Source organism: Lampris incognitus, chromosome 2, assembly GCF_029633865.1.
Source record: "Lampris incognitus isolate fLamInc1 chromosome 2, fLamInc1.hap2, whole genome shotgun sequence".
NCBI lineage: Eukaryota > Metazoa > Chordata > Actinopteri > Lampriformes > Lampridae > Lampris > Lampris incognitus.
Window position 1 is genome coordinate 3397188 of NC_079212.1, and position 16549 is coordinate 3413736.

The 16549-nt window shown below is 49.1% G+C and overlaps 1 protein-coding gene across 3 annotated transcripts in view; it reads left to right on the forward strand.

Moving 5' to 3' along the window:
* The window catches only part of plxnb3 (plexin B3), a 136994-nt gene that overhangs the window by 43893 nt on the left and 76552 nt on the right, over positions 1–16549 (forward strand). For 2 of the 3 annotated variants that reach the window (XM_056275288.1, XM_056275290.1), the window contains exons 2-4: positions 1454–1896; positions 3907–4636; positions 6463–6642. In XM_056275288.1, the coding sequence (XP_056131263.1) occupies positions 1472–1896; positions 3907–4636; positions 6463–6642 (1335 nt within the window). In that variant the 5' untranslated portion in view covers positions 1454–1471. The remainder of the gene's footprint in view (positions 1–1453; positions 1897–3906; positions 4637–6462; positions 6643–16549) is intronic. The other variant, XM_056275289.1, reaches the window with a different exon arrangement.

The window sequence follows — 16549 nt, forward strand, 5'->3', positions numbered from 1 at the left end:
TGTTAAACAAGACTTTCGTTTTTAACAGTCTCATTTCATCTCACAATCTGGATTTCTTACTTTTAACTGAGGCCTGGCTTAAAACCGAGGACTGCTGCCCTCTCATAGACCTCTGTCCTCCCAGTTACCAGACCCTCAATCTCCCCAGGCTCGCTGGTCATGGTGGGGGTATTGCAGTTGTTTTTAAGATTGATTTTATTTGTAGTCAGATTACATGGAATACTTTCAGTAACTTTGAATTACTTTCTTTTTAAAATCGGTTGTGAAATCCCAGTATCTTGCTCGCTTGTCTGCTGACCACCCAAACCTAACAATTCTTCTTTAAATGAACTCTGAACTGTTCACTTCGCTGGTTCTCAGTTATGATGAAGCTATTATGGCTGGTGATTTTAATGTGCACATAGACAACCTCTCCGATTCTCTTGCAACCAACTTTTTAAACACTACCAACTCTTTTAACCTTGTTCAACACGTGTCCGGCTCTACGCATGGCCATGGTCGCACACATGGCCTTGTGTTTATACCCTCACTCTGACCTTGAACTCTCTTTCCAAGAGAGCGTGGAATGCCACACTCTTGGTTTCCTATGTATGTAGCCAGACAGGAAGGCCATCCAGTCACTTCATTTGGATCAAGTGAAGTGACTGGACAGGCTTTTTTCTTTTTGTCAGAGCATTTTAGTTATTGATTGCTGTCGGGATGTAAAGACAATTTCAACCAATATAACAAAAAAATGCTGCTACGATAAATTGCCTACTCTAGCTTTAATTTACCCAGCCCTCTATCTCCAGTCTCAACTAACTAGTCCCTTTGTCTGTAGGTAAGTCACCAAGTAGGTCTTCAATTAAATCATACAGCTTTGGAGCTTGCCTCTCTATAAGGAGCTCCGTCTGAAGTTTGCATGAAATCTACGGAAGTCTGCAGGATGTCTGTTGGTCTACAGGAGGTCTGTAGGAGGTCTGTTGGTCTACAGGAGGTCTGTAGGAGGTCTGTTGGTCTACAGGAGGTCTGTAGGAGACCTGTTGGTCTACAGGAGGTCTGTAATAAGTCTGTTGATCTATAGGAAGTCTGTAGGAGATCTGTTGGTCTACAGGAGGTCTGCTGGTCTACAGGAGGTCTGTTGGTCTATAGGAGGTCTGTTAGTCTGTTTTACATTAAGTCTATGGGTGGTCTAATGGAGTTCTGTGATAGGACTACAGGCGGTCTGTGAGTAGTCATGTGTCTTCATCAAGATGTCTGTTGGTCTTTCTGTCTGTCTCGCTTTCTTCATCCCTTTTCTCTCTTACTGTCAGTGAGCGTTTGGAGAACAAAGGCAGGCGTTTGAAGCTGGTGTATGAAGTGTGTGTGTGTATGTGTGTTGGTGTGTTCATTGTTGTGTGTCTACAGAGAACTCTAAACCTTTTATCCCCACCACTCTTCTTTCTCACTCTGTCCTCTCTCTTCTCTTGTCCAGTAGGTAAGAGGGGCTGCCATGCCGGCCTCCTCTCCTCCTCCTCCTCTCCTCTTCCTGGCCCGTTGGTGGCTCCTCCTGTCATCACTCCTCCTCTCCACCTCTGCAGATGATGTGACCTTTGACCCTCCATTCTACTCGGTGACGTTGGAGGGCGCCCCCCTAAGTCACCTCCTGGAGGAGCCTGGCTCGAGGCAGCTGTATGTCGGGGGGGTGAACCATGTCTATCAGCTGTCTCCGCAGCTTGAGGTTCTATCTCACAGCCGGACCGGACCTAGGCTGGACTCCCAGGAGTGTCTACCTCCCATCCTGCCCCAGGACTGCCCGTCCGCCCGCCTCACAAATAACTACAATAAAATTCTCCTTCTGGAGCCTGGGGGGGGCACCACGCACACAGGGAGTCTTATTGTGTGTGGGTCTGTCTACCAAGGCATCTGTGAAAAGAGGTGAGAGGGAGAGAATAGTAGGTAGATGTACTGCATTTTATGTAGAGCTTTGCTAGCTGCAACAGCTACTCAAGGCCCTTTACGATTAACTCATGTCTCACATTCGTCCACACACTAACACACCAAGGGTGGTGCCAACCACACAAGGTAACAACCAGCTCATCGGGAGCAGTTAAGGGTTAGATGTCTTGCCCAGGGACACCTTGACATTTTTGCCAGGAAGAGCAGAGGATTGAGCCAGCAACTCTCCAGTTGCCAAACCACCTGCTCCACCTCTGAGCTACAGTAGCTCGGAGTCTGAACTTGTCATGGTGCTACCATTTCAGCACTAGTATTGACACTGTTAAAGCTGGAAACCTGAAGCTCATGGCTTTATTGTCACGGTGTGTCTCCGGTGTAGGTGTTGGTAAAGCTCCATCCCAGACAGCATCCGGATGTGGGCCACTTCAGGCAGTGGTGCAGCACTGACGGCCTTCTTCTGGCCCTGACACAATGGATGTGAGCCTGAAGTGGTCCACATGTATAATAACAAATATGGCCCAAATATGCCAAATCACATGTGGGCCTTTTTTGGCAAAGATGCGGTGCTCTCGGCAACATGGAATCTGGATGTGACCCTGAAGTGGCCCGTGTGGTAAATGGTGAATATGGCCCAAATATCACAAAACAAATATGGCCACCTTTGGCAAATATGTGGCACATGCAGCATTGCTACGGCTTTGTTCTGGCCCAGATCTGGCAAACAGGAGCGGACCGCCCAAGTGCCATCATTCCACACGGTATGTGGACCGGATGAAAGTGTTGGGTGTGGGACGGGTCCGGGCCACAGCAGTTTTGCTATCTGGGATTCAACATGAAAGGGAGTCAGCAGTGCTGTTCTGCCAGAACCAAATGAAAAACCCACTTTTACTTATTGACGTTGTACTGTCTGTTGGTGAAGGTCTTCTACCAGCTTGTTCTGCCATATCTGCTTGTTAGACACAACAACTTCACTTCCTCTTCAAAGTCAACTCTACTTGCCTTCTTCCTCATTTGGCTTCTATGATGAAGATGGAAAACACTATGCACCTTATCATTTTTCCATGAAAAGTCCTACCAGTCACTAACCATTCACATCACGTGCTACTAAAGTCTGCATGATGTGGACTTTCATAGATTAGGTGGCGCAGTGGTTAGCACGGTCACCTCACAGCAAGAAGGTCCTGGGTTCGAACCCTGGGGTTATCCATCCTTGGGGGTCGTCCCGGGCTTTCCTCTGTGTGGAGTTTGCATGTCCTCCCCGTGTCTGCGTGGGTTTTCTCCGGGGGCTCCATTTTTCTCCCACAGTCCAAAGACATGTAGGTCAGGTGAAATTGTCCCTAGGTGTGAATGTGTGTGTATGTTGGCCCTGTGTGATGGCCTGGCAGCCTGTCCAGGGTGTCTCCCCACCTGCCGCCCAATGACTGCTGGGATAGGCTCCAGCATCCCCGCGACCCCAATCGGGATAAGCGGCTTGGACAATGGACGGATGGGTGGATTAGGTATTTTCGGTCTCCTGGGACGATATTTTTTTCCTAGGATGGTGAAACCATGACCCCCCCTACTCTGCCTCTGATTGGCTAATACTAGTTGCCTTCATTGGGTGGGTTGGCGTATCGTTGGTTTGTTGCATGAGGAGTGAGATTGGTTGGGGTTAAGGTAAGAATATCAGGGTAAGCCAATCAGAGGCAGAGGAGGCAGGTCATGTCTTTGCCATCCTAGGAAAAAAAATATCACTCAGGGAAGATCGTACCTGGTCAACCCGTGTTACATAGTGCAAAAGCAGGCATTTGGGGCTCAGAGTGGGAATGAAAGAGGCACCGTTCTTCCTATTACAAGTCAGTGTACCAGTATCCAAAATGATTTTGATGTTATTTTACGGTAAAAAGTTGCATAATATTTCTTTAACACCATATGACATCTGTAAAAATGTGTTGTCCATGGCTGAATGTCGATGTATAATAAATAACTTTATCATCTTCCCTCTTGTAGGAGTCTTTCTAATGTCTCGGACCTACTCTACCAGACCTCGAACCCCATCGACACACAGTATGTTGCAGCGAATGACCCCCGCGTCTCCACGGTAGCTGTTGTCATAACAAATAAGATCAGACAGGACGGGGGCGGGGCAAGCGAGATGCAGCTGATGCTGGTCGGGCGGGGCTACACCAGCAAAGGCCCCGGGGACATCCCACCAATTACAACGCGACGACTGGCACCCGTCTTGCCCCCCCGCCTGGCCTTCTCCCAGGAAGAGGAGCTCGGGAAGCTGGTAGTAGGGAGTTACTCTGAGTACAACAACCACTTCGTCAAAGCCTTTAGCCACGCCTCCTACATCTACTTCCTGTTCTCCAGACGCGACATGTGGCACAGGAAGGAGTATCGGACCTATGTGTCACGCCTCTGTGCCTCCGACCGGAGCTTCTACTCCTATGTGGAGGTTCCCCTGCTCTGCCATAGCGGTTACAACCTGGCGCAGGGGGCTTGGCTGGGAACCCATCTGGGCATGGCCACTCTATTCGTCGCCATGGCAGCGGGGCAGGCATCCACACCTGTGGCCACAGGTCGTTCGGCGCTGTGTGTTTATGAAATGGCGGAACTGGATGCCATGATGCAGAAGGCACAGGAAGTCTGTTATACTGAGGCAGGAAGAGGGAGCAATGGACAAGAAGAGGCTTACATAGAATATGCCGTGTCATCCAAATGTCTGAAACTACCCAAGGTATATATACTATACACACACACACACACACACACACACACACACACACACACACACACACACACACACACACACACTCATGCAAACACACACACACCAACACAATCACACACACACTACCAGGTAATGGTTATGTGGTGTGACGTGTGTTCCTCTAGGTACTGTCAGGGGTCACAGCCCATTTAATGTTGACCCTGGCTATAGGGACATCTGGGCTAACAGGGCTAACAGGGCTAACTTGGATGACAGGGCTAACAGGGCTAACAGGGCAGATGGGAGTCTATTACATACACACAGCCTGATTTCAGAGCGATGCGTAAAGTTTGACGGACCAGCTGACGACTGACTGATTCAGGAGTTGACCGACTGAATCAGTGCTAGTTATACTTGTATGTGCAGTATTTGACAAATAAACCTTTGAATCTTCCATCCTGAACTTGAATTGATTAAAGACATCATCTACAGATTGGCGGCTTTCAGTCCACCATTTACTCACAGTGTGTAAAACCCAGCAGACCCTGCTGGGCTTGTCTGTAGCTGCTGATGAAGTGTGTGAACCTGAACAGAGTCCCGCTCCCTCCCAACGCCGAACTCATCAGAAGAAGCCTGCAACCTTCCTGAGCTTTCTGGGTTGAGTGACTGGGTTGAGTCAAGTCAAGTGAATGTTATTTGTATAGGCCAATATCACACATTACAAATGTGCCTCAGTGGGCTTTACAGCAACACAACCTCCTGTGCTTAGACCTTCACATCAGATAAGGAACACCTCCCTAAAACCCTGTACCAGGGAGAGAAATCCGGTAGAAACGTCAGGGAGAGCAACAGAGGAGGGTCTCTCTCCCAAGACGCACAACGTGCAGTGATGTTGTGTTCACACAGTTTACACAATACAACATGGAAAGAGGATAACACACCTATAATGGAATTATAAGATATGTGAAGAATAGGATGAGGAGGATGCCAAGCAGTGTCCAGACGCCACGGGAACAGCCCAGGACCCGAGCCACACGACCAGCACCACCATGTAGACAAAAACAAAAAAGAGTGACATGACGGCGTTAGGTCTGATTCTTCTTCATGGTTTTGTTTTGTGTTCCTTTATTCCGTTGTTGGGTCAGATGTCAGTGGAGACGACTCCTGCTGACCTCCTCACATTTCAGATCTTTGTAATGACGTGTGACCCCCCCCCCCGCCCTCCCGGTCTCTTCCGGCGGCACGGTGGTCCAGTGGTTAGCACTGTTGCCTCACTGCATGAAGGTCGTGGGTTCGAACCCCAGGCCATCCCAGGTCCTTTCTGTGTGGAGTTTGCATGTTCTCCCATGTCTGCATGGGTATCCTCCCACCATCAAAAAGACATGCATGTTCGGGTTAATGCTCCTGCCTGTGCCCCTGAGCAAGGCAGTGGAAAGAAGAAGTGGAGTTGGTCCCCGGGTGCTGCAGCTGCCCACTGCCGCTATACAACAGGATGGTTACATGCTGACAACACCTTCATTGTAACTGAACAACTGTACAATGACAAGATAAAGTGTCTTTCTTCTTCTTAATATTCTTCTTCTCCCCCCCTGCTCTCTCTCTCTCTCTCCCTCTCTCTCTCTCTATCCTTCTCTCTCTCCCTCTCCCTCTCTCTCTCTCTATCCTTCTCTCTCTCCCTCTCCCTCTCTCTCTCTCTCTATCCTTCTCTCTCTCCCTCTCCCTCTCTCTCTCTCTATCACTCTCTCTCTCCCTCTCCCTCTCTCTCTCTCTATCACTCTCTCTCTCCCTCTCCCTCTCTCTCTCACACACACACACACTCTCTCTCTCTCTGTCTCTCTCTATTCATGTGGAAGGGCTCTTTATTGGAGTACCCCTGCGGGGGGGAACACACCCCCAGCCCCATTGCCAGCTCAGTGCCCCTCCCCTCCATGCCAACCATCACCAGGACCACCCAGCTGACAGCTGTTACTACAGCAACAGAGGCAGGCCACACCATCGCCTTGCTGGGAGACAGAGAGGGACAGCTGCACAAGGTAACATGCGCGCGCATACACGTACACACACACACACACACACACACACACACACACACACACACACTTGCTTGCTGGTTGTCCATCGTGCCCGATGGTGGCCATCTTCTTCTATTTGTGGGTCCTTTGGTGGCTGAATAGTCCGGTCCTGGATGCACAGTGGCGGTTGCAGACCGGGCATGTAAAAGTGGTGCTGGGGAGGGGGGGGGGGCAGGGGTAGCTTTGGGAGCAGGCCTCTTCGCACGCTTTGCTACACGGTGTTGTGTGCGCTGGTTTTCCATGTACTTCACTCCCTCTGAGATGTGAGAGCGCCAGGTTGTGAGGCAGAAAGCAAGTTCCTCCAAAGAAGAGGGGTTGATCTGGCATCTTTTCAGTATGGTCTTCATTTGGTCTTTGAACCGCTTCTTCTGCCCACCAGCAGTGCGTTGGCCAAGGCGTAGTTGGCTGTAGAGGACTTTTCGTGGGAGTCGTTCGCTGGGCATGCGGATAACATGCCCAAGCCACCTGAGTTGATGGTGTTTTAGGGTAGACTCCACGCTGCAGCTGCCTGCCCGCTCCAACACCTCTGTGTGTGGCACTCTGTCCTCCCAAGTAATGCCGAGGATCCTCTGGAGACATTTTACATGGAAGGCCTCCAGGCTCCTGAGATGGTGGCTGTAGATGGTCCTGCCTCACATCCATAGAATAGTGTGGAGATGCACACTGCTCTGTAAACAAGCACTTTGGTATGGAGACTGAGGTTGCTGTTCTGGAAAACCCTTCTCCTTAGATGGCCAAAAGATGTTGAGGCTTGTTTGAGGCGGTGCTGAATCTCATCGTCTATTTTGCAGGTGTCGGATAGCACGCTTCCCAGATATTTGAAGGCAGGAACAGTGGCCAGTTGTTGCCCTTCTGCTGTGAAGGTTGTTGGGTGGTTTTGGAGGCCGGCAGTCAACTGACAGATTACCTCTGTCTTTTGGGTGTTAATAATCAGTCCCATTCTCCTGTATGCAGTTACAACTGCCGACAGAGTGTTTTGTAGAGCTTCTGGTGTGTGAGCTACCAGGACAAAGTCGTCGGCATACTGTAGCTCAATAATGGTCTCAGAGGTCAACTTGGTGGTTGCCTGAAACCTCCTGATGTTGAATAGGTTTCCATCAAGCCTGAAGTCAATGGTAACTCCAGCCTGCTTCTCCAACCTCCTTCGCAACAGTGTTGTAACAGAGACTAAGAAGATATTGAACAGGACTGGTGCTAGCTAGCACACAGCCTTGTCTGACTCCAGTCTGCACACCAAAGGGCTCAGAACTGCGGTTCCCCACTACCACTCGGGCCATCATTCCTGAGTGAAACTGTCCAAGAATGGTGAGAAACTTGGGTGGACATCCAAATTTCTTCAGGACTTGCCACAGCAGGGCCCGGTTAACTGTATCAAATGCCTTTGAGAGGTCTATGAATGCTATGTATAGATCCTTGTGCTGTTCTCTGCATTTCTCCTGGAGCTGGCGTGTCACAAAGATCATGTCAATGGTCCCTCTATCCTTTCGAAGGCCGCATTGTGACTCTGGTATGACCTGTTCGGCTATTGCGAGTGTTAGTCTGCGGAGCATGAGCTTGGCTAGAACCTTTCCTGCAATGGCCAGCAGTGAAGTGAAATACCCCTACTGTTGGAGCAGATGGATTCGTCTCCTTTGTTTTTATAAATGGCCACAATGCTGGCATCTTTCCACTGTTGGGGGACACACTCGCGACTCCACACCTCAAGGATATAGAGATACAGTGTCCTCGTACAGAGGTAGCCTCCTTCCTTGAGGATTTCAGCTGGAATATTATCAGGTCCAGGGGTTTTTTTGTTTTTCAGGGTCTTGACTGCATGTAGGATTTCTTTAAAAGGTGGTGGGAGGTCTAGGTCTTGCAAGGTAGGCTGTTCAGGGAGCTCTGCCAGTACAGTTGAGTCCACTGGGGTGGGCTGGTTGAGCAGGGTGTTAAAATGCTCCGCCCACCGCTCCACTAACAGGGCCTGATCCTTGATGAGAGTTGTTCCATCAGCAGATCTAACGGGTGTCAGGGAGCAGTTTCTGGGGCCATAGATGGCCTTAACTGCATCATAGAAACCATGCATGTCGTTCCTGTCTGCATGAGCCTGGATTTCGTTGGCTTTCAAAATCCACCACTCATTTTGCAGTTTCCGCAGAGTTGCTTGGGCCTCAGAGCGGAGGTCTTGCCATTTTTTTCTTAAGAGGTTGGGATAGAGGGTTGCTGAGGGCGGCTCTGTGTGTCTTATGCATGTTGTCCAGGAGGGTGGAGATCGTTCCGGCATTGTCATCAAACCAGTCCTGATGTTTCTTGGTTTTGAAGCCAATGGATTGGGCTGCATTGTCAAAGAGGGTGGTGCTCAGAGAGGTCCACTTTTCATCCATCCCAGACTCTGAGTTGATCAGCTGTTCAATGTCAACTAAGTTGTCGGCTAGAGAACGACAGAAGGTGTTTCGGGTGTCGCTGTTGGATAGTCTGGCGCAGTGGAGTGGTTTCTTTTTTGGCCCAGATTGGCGTCTCAAGGGTCGGACATGTACTCTGACTTTTGTCAGGATCATGCGATGGTCTGTCCAGCAGTCTGCTCCTCGCATAGCTCTTGTAAGGAGCACGTCTTTAAGATCAACCCGCCTCACGATAGCATAATCAAGCAGGTGCCAGTTTTTGGATCTGGGATGCATCCAGGATGCCTTGTATTTATTTATTCTTTTGTTGGTAAATGGTGTTTGTGATGGTGAGGTCATGTTCCGAGCACAGACTAAGAAGTCTTATGCCATTGGGGTTGACTCTTCCAATGCCGTGGGCGCCAATTACTCCATTCCAATTTTGCATATTCTTCCCAACTCGGGCATTAAAATCACCAAGCAAAATTACTTTGTCGCTCCTTGGGATGTTGATGAGTATATCATGGAGTGCCTGGTAGAAGCGATCTTTCTCTTCATCATGAGATGGTAAAGTTGGAGCATAGGCACTTATCAAGGTGATGTATCGACATTTTGCGAGGGGTATACGGAGAGTCATAAGCCGCTCATTAATGCCCACTGGTGTTTCTTCGAGTTTGGGTAAGAGACTGTTCTTAATTGCAACACCAACTCCATGGATGTGTTGACCTCCTAGGGGGTATCCTTTCCAAAAGAAGGTATAGCCCTCTCCTACTTCGTTGAGCGAGCCCTCTTCAAGGAGCCTGGTCTCACTGAGTGCCGCCACATCCACACAATAGCGCCTCAGCTCGCTAGCAATAAGTGCTGTTCTGCATTGAGGTCTGTCCGTACCATGGCTGACGTCCAGGAGTGTTCTTATGTTCCATGCTGCAAATCTTAGTGGTATAGTGTGTGTTTTTCGACCGCATAGTGGAATGGCCCGGCAAGTGCGGTTTCCTGCCCAGGCGCAGTGTTGAGTGAGCAATTTTTGGGCCATCTTTTCTAGGCCGTTCCCCGAAAGGGGTGAGCAGTGCAGTCCCTAAATAGGGCTGCTCAGACGCAAAGAGGTCTGCCAGAAACAGCTGCCACTCAATCCCAGCTGCTAACGACCATTGCCCTGTGCCGCTGGTGTGCAGAGTTCCAACTAAGAGCTCCCAGCTCATTCAGACCTGCTCCTGTCATTGGATACTCCATCGCCGCCAGACTTTGTGAGGTCGGGGACTCAGATAGCAGAAGATGGTTTTTAAAGTGGCATGGGGGGTGCGCTTCTCCCAACACCACATGACTTGATTGTAGAGGAGATGGTTCCGATGGCAAGGGGGATCCCTAGACGACCGGCACCTCCACACAACTGCAGGGGGCTGCCGGAAATCCAGTTTTTTGGGAACCGCCTCGAAGCGTACCGCCACAGCTTGCTTTTCTGTTGGGGTGAGCTCCCTTAGCCTTATGTCTTCCAGACTCACCCACAAGGCAGCGGGGCAGTGGTTGATAGGTGCCAGGGCGTGTCCACCAGGGTGGGCCTGCACACCATATCTCTGGGGCCCACTGCTGCTCCGAGATCCCCTGCCAAGTTAGCCTGGGGCCGCAAGACCCCAGTTACCACGTGTGGCCACGGGGAGGCCTGGCAGGAGTCTTGGTGAAGGAGAGGCTATGTACTGGCAAGGGAAGGCTTACACGCTAGGATGCTGCCCTATTCGCCACAAAGGCTAGCCAGCGGCAGCAAGCTAAGGGCAGGAGGGACACAAGCGGGTTGGAAGAACACATGCACCTTCCCTCCAACTACACACTGCTGCACTAGACGCATCACAACACCCACACACACACACACACACACACACACACACACACTGACTATGTGTATCTGTATCTGTTGGTGGGAATGTAGCGAGAGATTAAATTGGCTTTAAACCAAGGATGCTGGCTAAGCCAGAGAAAGGCTGCGTGTGTGTGTCTGTGTGTGGGTGGAGTGGTCTGATTAAAGGATGTCAGCTGAAATAAAATGTGTGATGAGGCCAGTATAAATTGTAATTGAAATCAGACCTTATATATATCACCTTTCTGACAGTATCACAATATATCACCTTTCTTACAGTATCACAATATATCACCTTTCTTACAGTATCACAATATATCACCTTTCTGACAGTATCACAATATATCACCTTTCTGACAGTATCACAATATATCACCTTTCTTACAGTATCACAATATATCACCTTTCTGACAGTATCACAATATATCACCTTTCTGACAGTATCACAATATATCACCTTTTCTGACAGTATCATAATATATCACCTTTCTGACAGTATCACAATATATCACCATATATTGAATCATAACCCTGTATCGTGATGCATATCGTATCACCAGATCCTCACCAGCACACAACCCTACTGAATGCAGAGGAAAAATTCTGGGTTAGTGTAAAATTGTACTTGTTAAATAAAAGGTTTGAACATTTGATATAAATCATGCCCACAATTTGGTAAAATGAGGTTATTCAAAATTGATGTAGTTAAGCCTATATTTAAAGTTTAGTTATATTGTTTGAGTTTGTCTTTCGTTGGGTTTTCATGATAAAATGAATAAACCCTTATTGGACCCAGTCAACGTAGGGTACACTGAAGACAGTTGTATTAGCGTGATAGATTTAAAACAGAGGAAATTTCAAGATGTGTCATCTGGATGCCAACAATGCCAGGCACAGAATTCTGCAGGTCTGATACCGTTGAGGTTTCAGGATGCCAGTCTTGGTTTTTGGTGCCAGTGACATCTGCTACATTTTATACTCTGGGGTGGCACGGTGGCACAGTGGTTAGCATTGCCACCTCACAGCAAGAAGGTCCTGGGTTCGAGCCCCGGGGTAGTCCAGCCTTGGGGGGTCGTCCCGGGTCGTCCTCTGTGTGGAGTTTGCATGTTCTCCCCGTGTCTGTATGGGTTTCCTCCGGGGGCTCCGGTTTCCTCCCACAGTCCAAAGACATGGAGGTCAGGTGAATCGGCCGTACTAAATTGTCCCTAAGTGTGAATGTGTGTGTGTGAATGTGTGTGTGTGTGTGGGTGGGCCCTGTGATGGCCTGGCAGCCTGTCCAGGGTGTCTCCCCGCCTGCCACCCAATGGCTGCTGGGATAGGCTCCAGCATCCCCGCGACCCTGAGAGCAGGATAAGCGGCTTGGATAATGGATGAACTCTGTCAGGTATTGCGTTTGGTCGTGTGTGTGTGTGTGTGTGTGTGTGTGTGTGTGTGTGTTGGGGGGGGGGGAGATGCATCTGTCCACAGCTAATCTCACATAATACTCGTGGTTGCAGTGATCCAAAACCTTTGAAAAACGTTTGTTTCGCTACGGCCGCTCCCTCTCTTCATTCAATCTCTAGCTCGCTCGACCAACGCTGCGCCATGTCGTTGCTGATCTGAAGCAACCGTAGAATGGAGTCGCACATGCGCACAGTTGACTTAGATCGAGCACCAACAGTGGCTAGTCTGTATGGTTTACCTGAGATACATAAACAGGAAGTGCCATTACCTCCTATTGTTAGTATGATTAAGTCAGTGACCTATAACCTCTCTAAGTTTCTGGCATCTGTTCTGAACCCGTTGGTAGGCAGTAATGAACATCACATTCAGAACACCGTGGATGTTGTGGATAAGGTGAGGGACGTCATTATGGAGGGGGATGAAACAATGGCCTCTTATGATGTTAAGTCTCTCTTCACGTGCCTTCCTGTTGATGAAGCAGTGGAGGTAGTCCATATGAAATTACAAAACGACCCCACCCTTAGCAATAGGATCACCCTCAACACTGACCAGGTGTGTCTGCTCCTGAAGCTGTGTCTTCAGTCCACGTACTTCACATACAGGGGGCAGTACTACAGGCAGAGGTATGGGGGCGCTATGGGTTCCCCGGTCTCACCTGTAGTGGCCAACTTGTATATGGAGGAAGTAGAAAAGAGGCTCTGATGTCCTATCCAGGGACACCACCTCGCCATTGGTTCAGATTTGTGGACGACACCTGGGTTAAAACTAAATCTCAGGGCGTAGCACATTTCACCACCACATGAACTCTGTGGACACCACATCAAGTTCACCAGGGAGGATGTGGAAAATGACGGGTTAGCCTTCTTATTGCTGTGAAACTGCAGTTGGTGATGGGGGACATTTGATTGTTGATGTTGAGCATAAACCAACACATACTGATCAGTACTTAAGGTTTGACTCTCATCATCCACTGGAGCACAAACCAGGAGTCATCAGGACGCTGGACCACCGAGCTGACAACGTCCCCACCGACACAGCGGCCGGGGAAGAGGAGAAGTCCCACATTAAACAGGCCCTGGTTAAGTGTGGTGATCCTAACTGGGCGTTTGTCAAAGCCAAGAAGACCCCACACAGTGGACCAGCCAACTGAAGACAGGAGGAGGACAACAGCTGTCTAAGCTTAAACCAGTGGTGATTCTGTATGTGGTGGGAGTGTCGGAAAGCTGAGACACATATTTTCCAAACACCGTGTCCCAGTTGCTTTCAAACCCCAAAACACACTGCACCAGAACCTGGTCCACCTCAAGGATCAGGTCCCCCGACACAAACAGAGCAATATAGTGTAGCTGTTAAGTGCCGGGAGGACTGTCATGACTTGTACATCGGGGAAACCAAACAGACGCTGGCCAAGAGGATGACACAACACAGGAGAGCTAATACGTCAGACCAGGACTCCACCGTCTACACCATCTACACAGTCTACACCATCTACAGACCAGGACTCCACCATCTACACCATCTACACAGTCTACACCATCTACAGACCAGGACTCCACAGTCTACACCATCTACACAGTCTACACCATCTACAGACCAGGACTCCACCGTCTACACAGTCTACACCATCTACAGACCAGGACTCCACCGTCTACACCATCTACACAGTCTACACCATCTACAGACCAGGACTCCACCGTCTACACCATCTACACAGTCTACACCATCTACAGACCAGGACTCCACCGTCTACACCATCTACACAGTCTACACCATCTACAGACCAGGACTCCACCGTCTACACCATCTACACAATCTACACCATCTACAGACCAGGACTCCACAGTCTACACCATCTACAGACCAGGACTCCACCGTCTACACCATCTACACAGTCTACACCATCTACAGACCAGGACTCCATCGTCTACACCATCTACACAGTCTACACCATCTACAGACCAGGACTCCATCGTCTACACCATCTACACAGTCTACACCATCTACACAGTCTACACCATCTACAGACCAGGACTCCACAGTCTACACCATCTACAGACCAGGACTCCACAGTCTACACCATCTACAGACTAGTGGCCAATCTTTCAAGGATGAGGATGTGCACATCCTTGATAGGGAGGAACACTGATTTGAACGGGGAGTCAAAGAGGCCATCTACGTGAAGAGGGAACGACCATCCCTGAACGGGGGGGGGGGGGGGGGGGCTAAGAGTACATCTGTCACCATCTTACAATGCTGTGATTGCAAACATTCCCCAATCCTCTGTGAACAGTACACATGGCCATTGAAAGTCATGTCCATATTTGCATATGTAGCTGGTGGTTGGTTTGGGTCCTTATACCACCACTGTATTGTTTGTTAGGGTGGGGACACCTGCAGTCAGTAGAGACTGAAGACGTCAGCCCTTTTCCACCGCAGGGTACCGGCTCAGCTCGGCTCCACTCACCCTTTTCCCGTTTTCCATCACTGGAAAGTTCCGGCATTTTGGTAACTTACCACTTTCCTGGTACCACCTTTGTCGAGGTTCCAAAAACACCGGAGCGGGTACAAAATCAATGCAGACCTCTGATTGGTCGGAGAAACGCGTCACTGCGTCATGTTGCGTCCTGCGTCATCAGTGTGCGCCTGGGCTATCGCCCGGCATTTTCAGCGGCGTTATCTTGAACGTAGTGTAACGTGCCTGGATAAGTAGACCCGTCGGTGCTTGAGTAACGGGTCGGACCCTGTAGGTCGGACCCTTAATGTTGTGGCTTGTGCAGTGGGAGACGCGGGTTCGCGTCCCGGCTGTGGCGACGGTCTCCCAGACTGCCCCCTGAATTCACTGCAGTACGTTTTGAAGTTGGTAAATAAAGATGGAGAGGCGAAAATCGAGGAGGCCACGGTGCTGGAAAACCACACAGAAGCGAGTCGGGTCGGGTCGAGCCGGTACCGTGTAGTGGGGAAGGGGCTTTAGCTGGGTGATGAAAGGTGTCTGGCAGTGAACGTGGTGTGCAGACGAACTGATTCAGCGTGTGTGATGGACTGGATCCGCTCCGTGGTCGTCCCGGTCCCGCAGAGAGCGGCCCAGAACTCCGGCAGGACACACGGGGGCTCAGAGCAGATGGGAGTTGTTGTCTACTGCTTGTTTCGGTTGAGATACGCCGCAGGCTGCTATTATGGGATGGCTGGTATGCTAGCTGTGCTCTCGTGTGTGTGTGTGTGTGTGTGTGTGTGTGGCTAACACGTTTAGCCTTGGGGGTAGGAAACAGATATGGAGATGCAGAAGCGCTGCTCAGGCTGTGGATGTTGATTGGTTGTTGGCCCCCCCAGGTGCCTCTTTACTAAAGCATGAAGCATTTATTGTGTGTGTGTGTGTGTGTGTGTGTGTGTGTGTGTGTGTGTGTGTGTGTGTGTGTGTGTGTGTGTGTGTGTGTGTGTGAGACAGTCTAATCCTAGCCTGAGAACCATCATTTTGGCTTTGATTCACCCTGTTAATGTTTAATGATCAGCACATTCAGACGTGTGTTTGTGTGTGTGCGTATGTGTATGTGTGTGTGTGTGTGTCTTGTTCATGTTTTACTGAGGAATCTCTGTTCCTGTCTTCAAGGAAAGACAAATACAGCTAACCGACACATATACACCTCATTAATCACCATCATCATCTTCGTCTTCCTTCTTCTTCTTCAGATTAACTCACGCATACTGCCTCATGTCTGTTGCTGTTGTGATGATAATTAATATGAGTTTATTATCACACTTTGAATTTCACTGTACTGTTAGTTTAGTTTTAGTCATTTTACCTTTGGTTTTTAATTTCTCATGTAGGAATGTAAATGCTGTAATATTATGTATACATATATGTTTATATGTATACATATACACACATGTATATATGTATACACACACACACACACTTATATGTATATATCTTGTACTGTCTCATACAGAATTTACTTGACTCTCTGGATTATTTTGCTCCTTGTTGAGCACTTTTCCTACCGTTGAGTGTTTCTTCTAACAAATATATGTATATATTTAAAAAATATATTTTTTAGTGTTTAACTTAATGTGTGATGTCATATTCGCAGCGTGCCTGAAGCTGAACTGATGTGTAGGCGTTTCATTGCCGGTGTTGCTGCCAGGCTCTATTGTTGTGCATCTGAATAGTAAAACAGCTTGAACCATTACTGTTATTGAACATTATTATTATTGTTATTTCCAA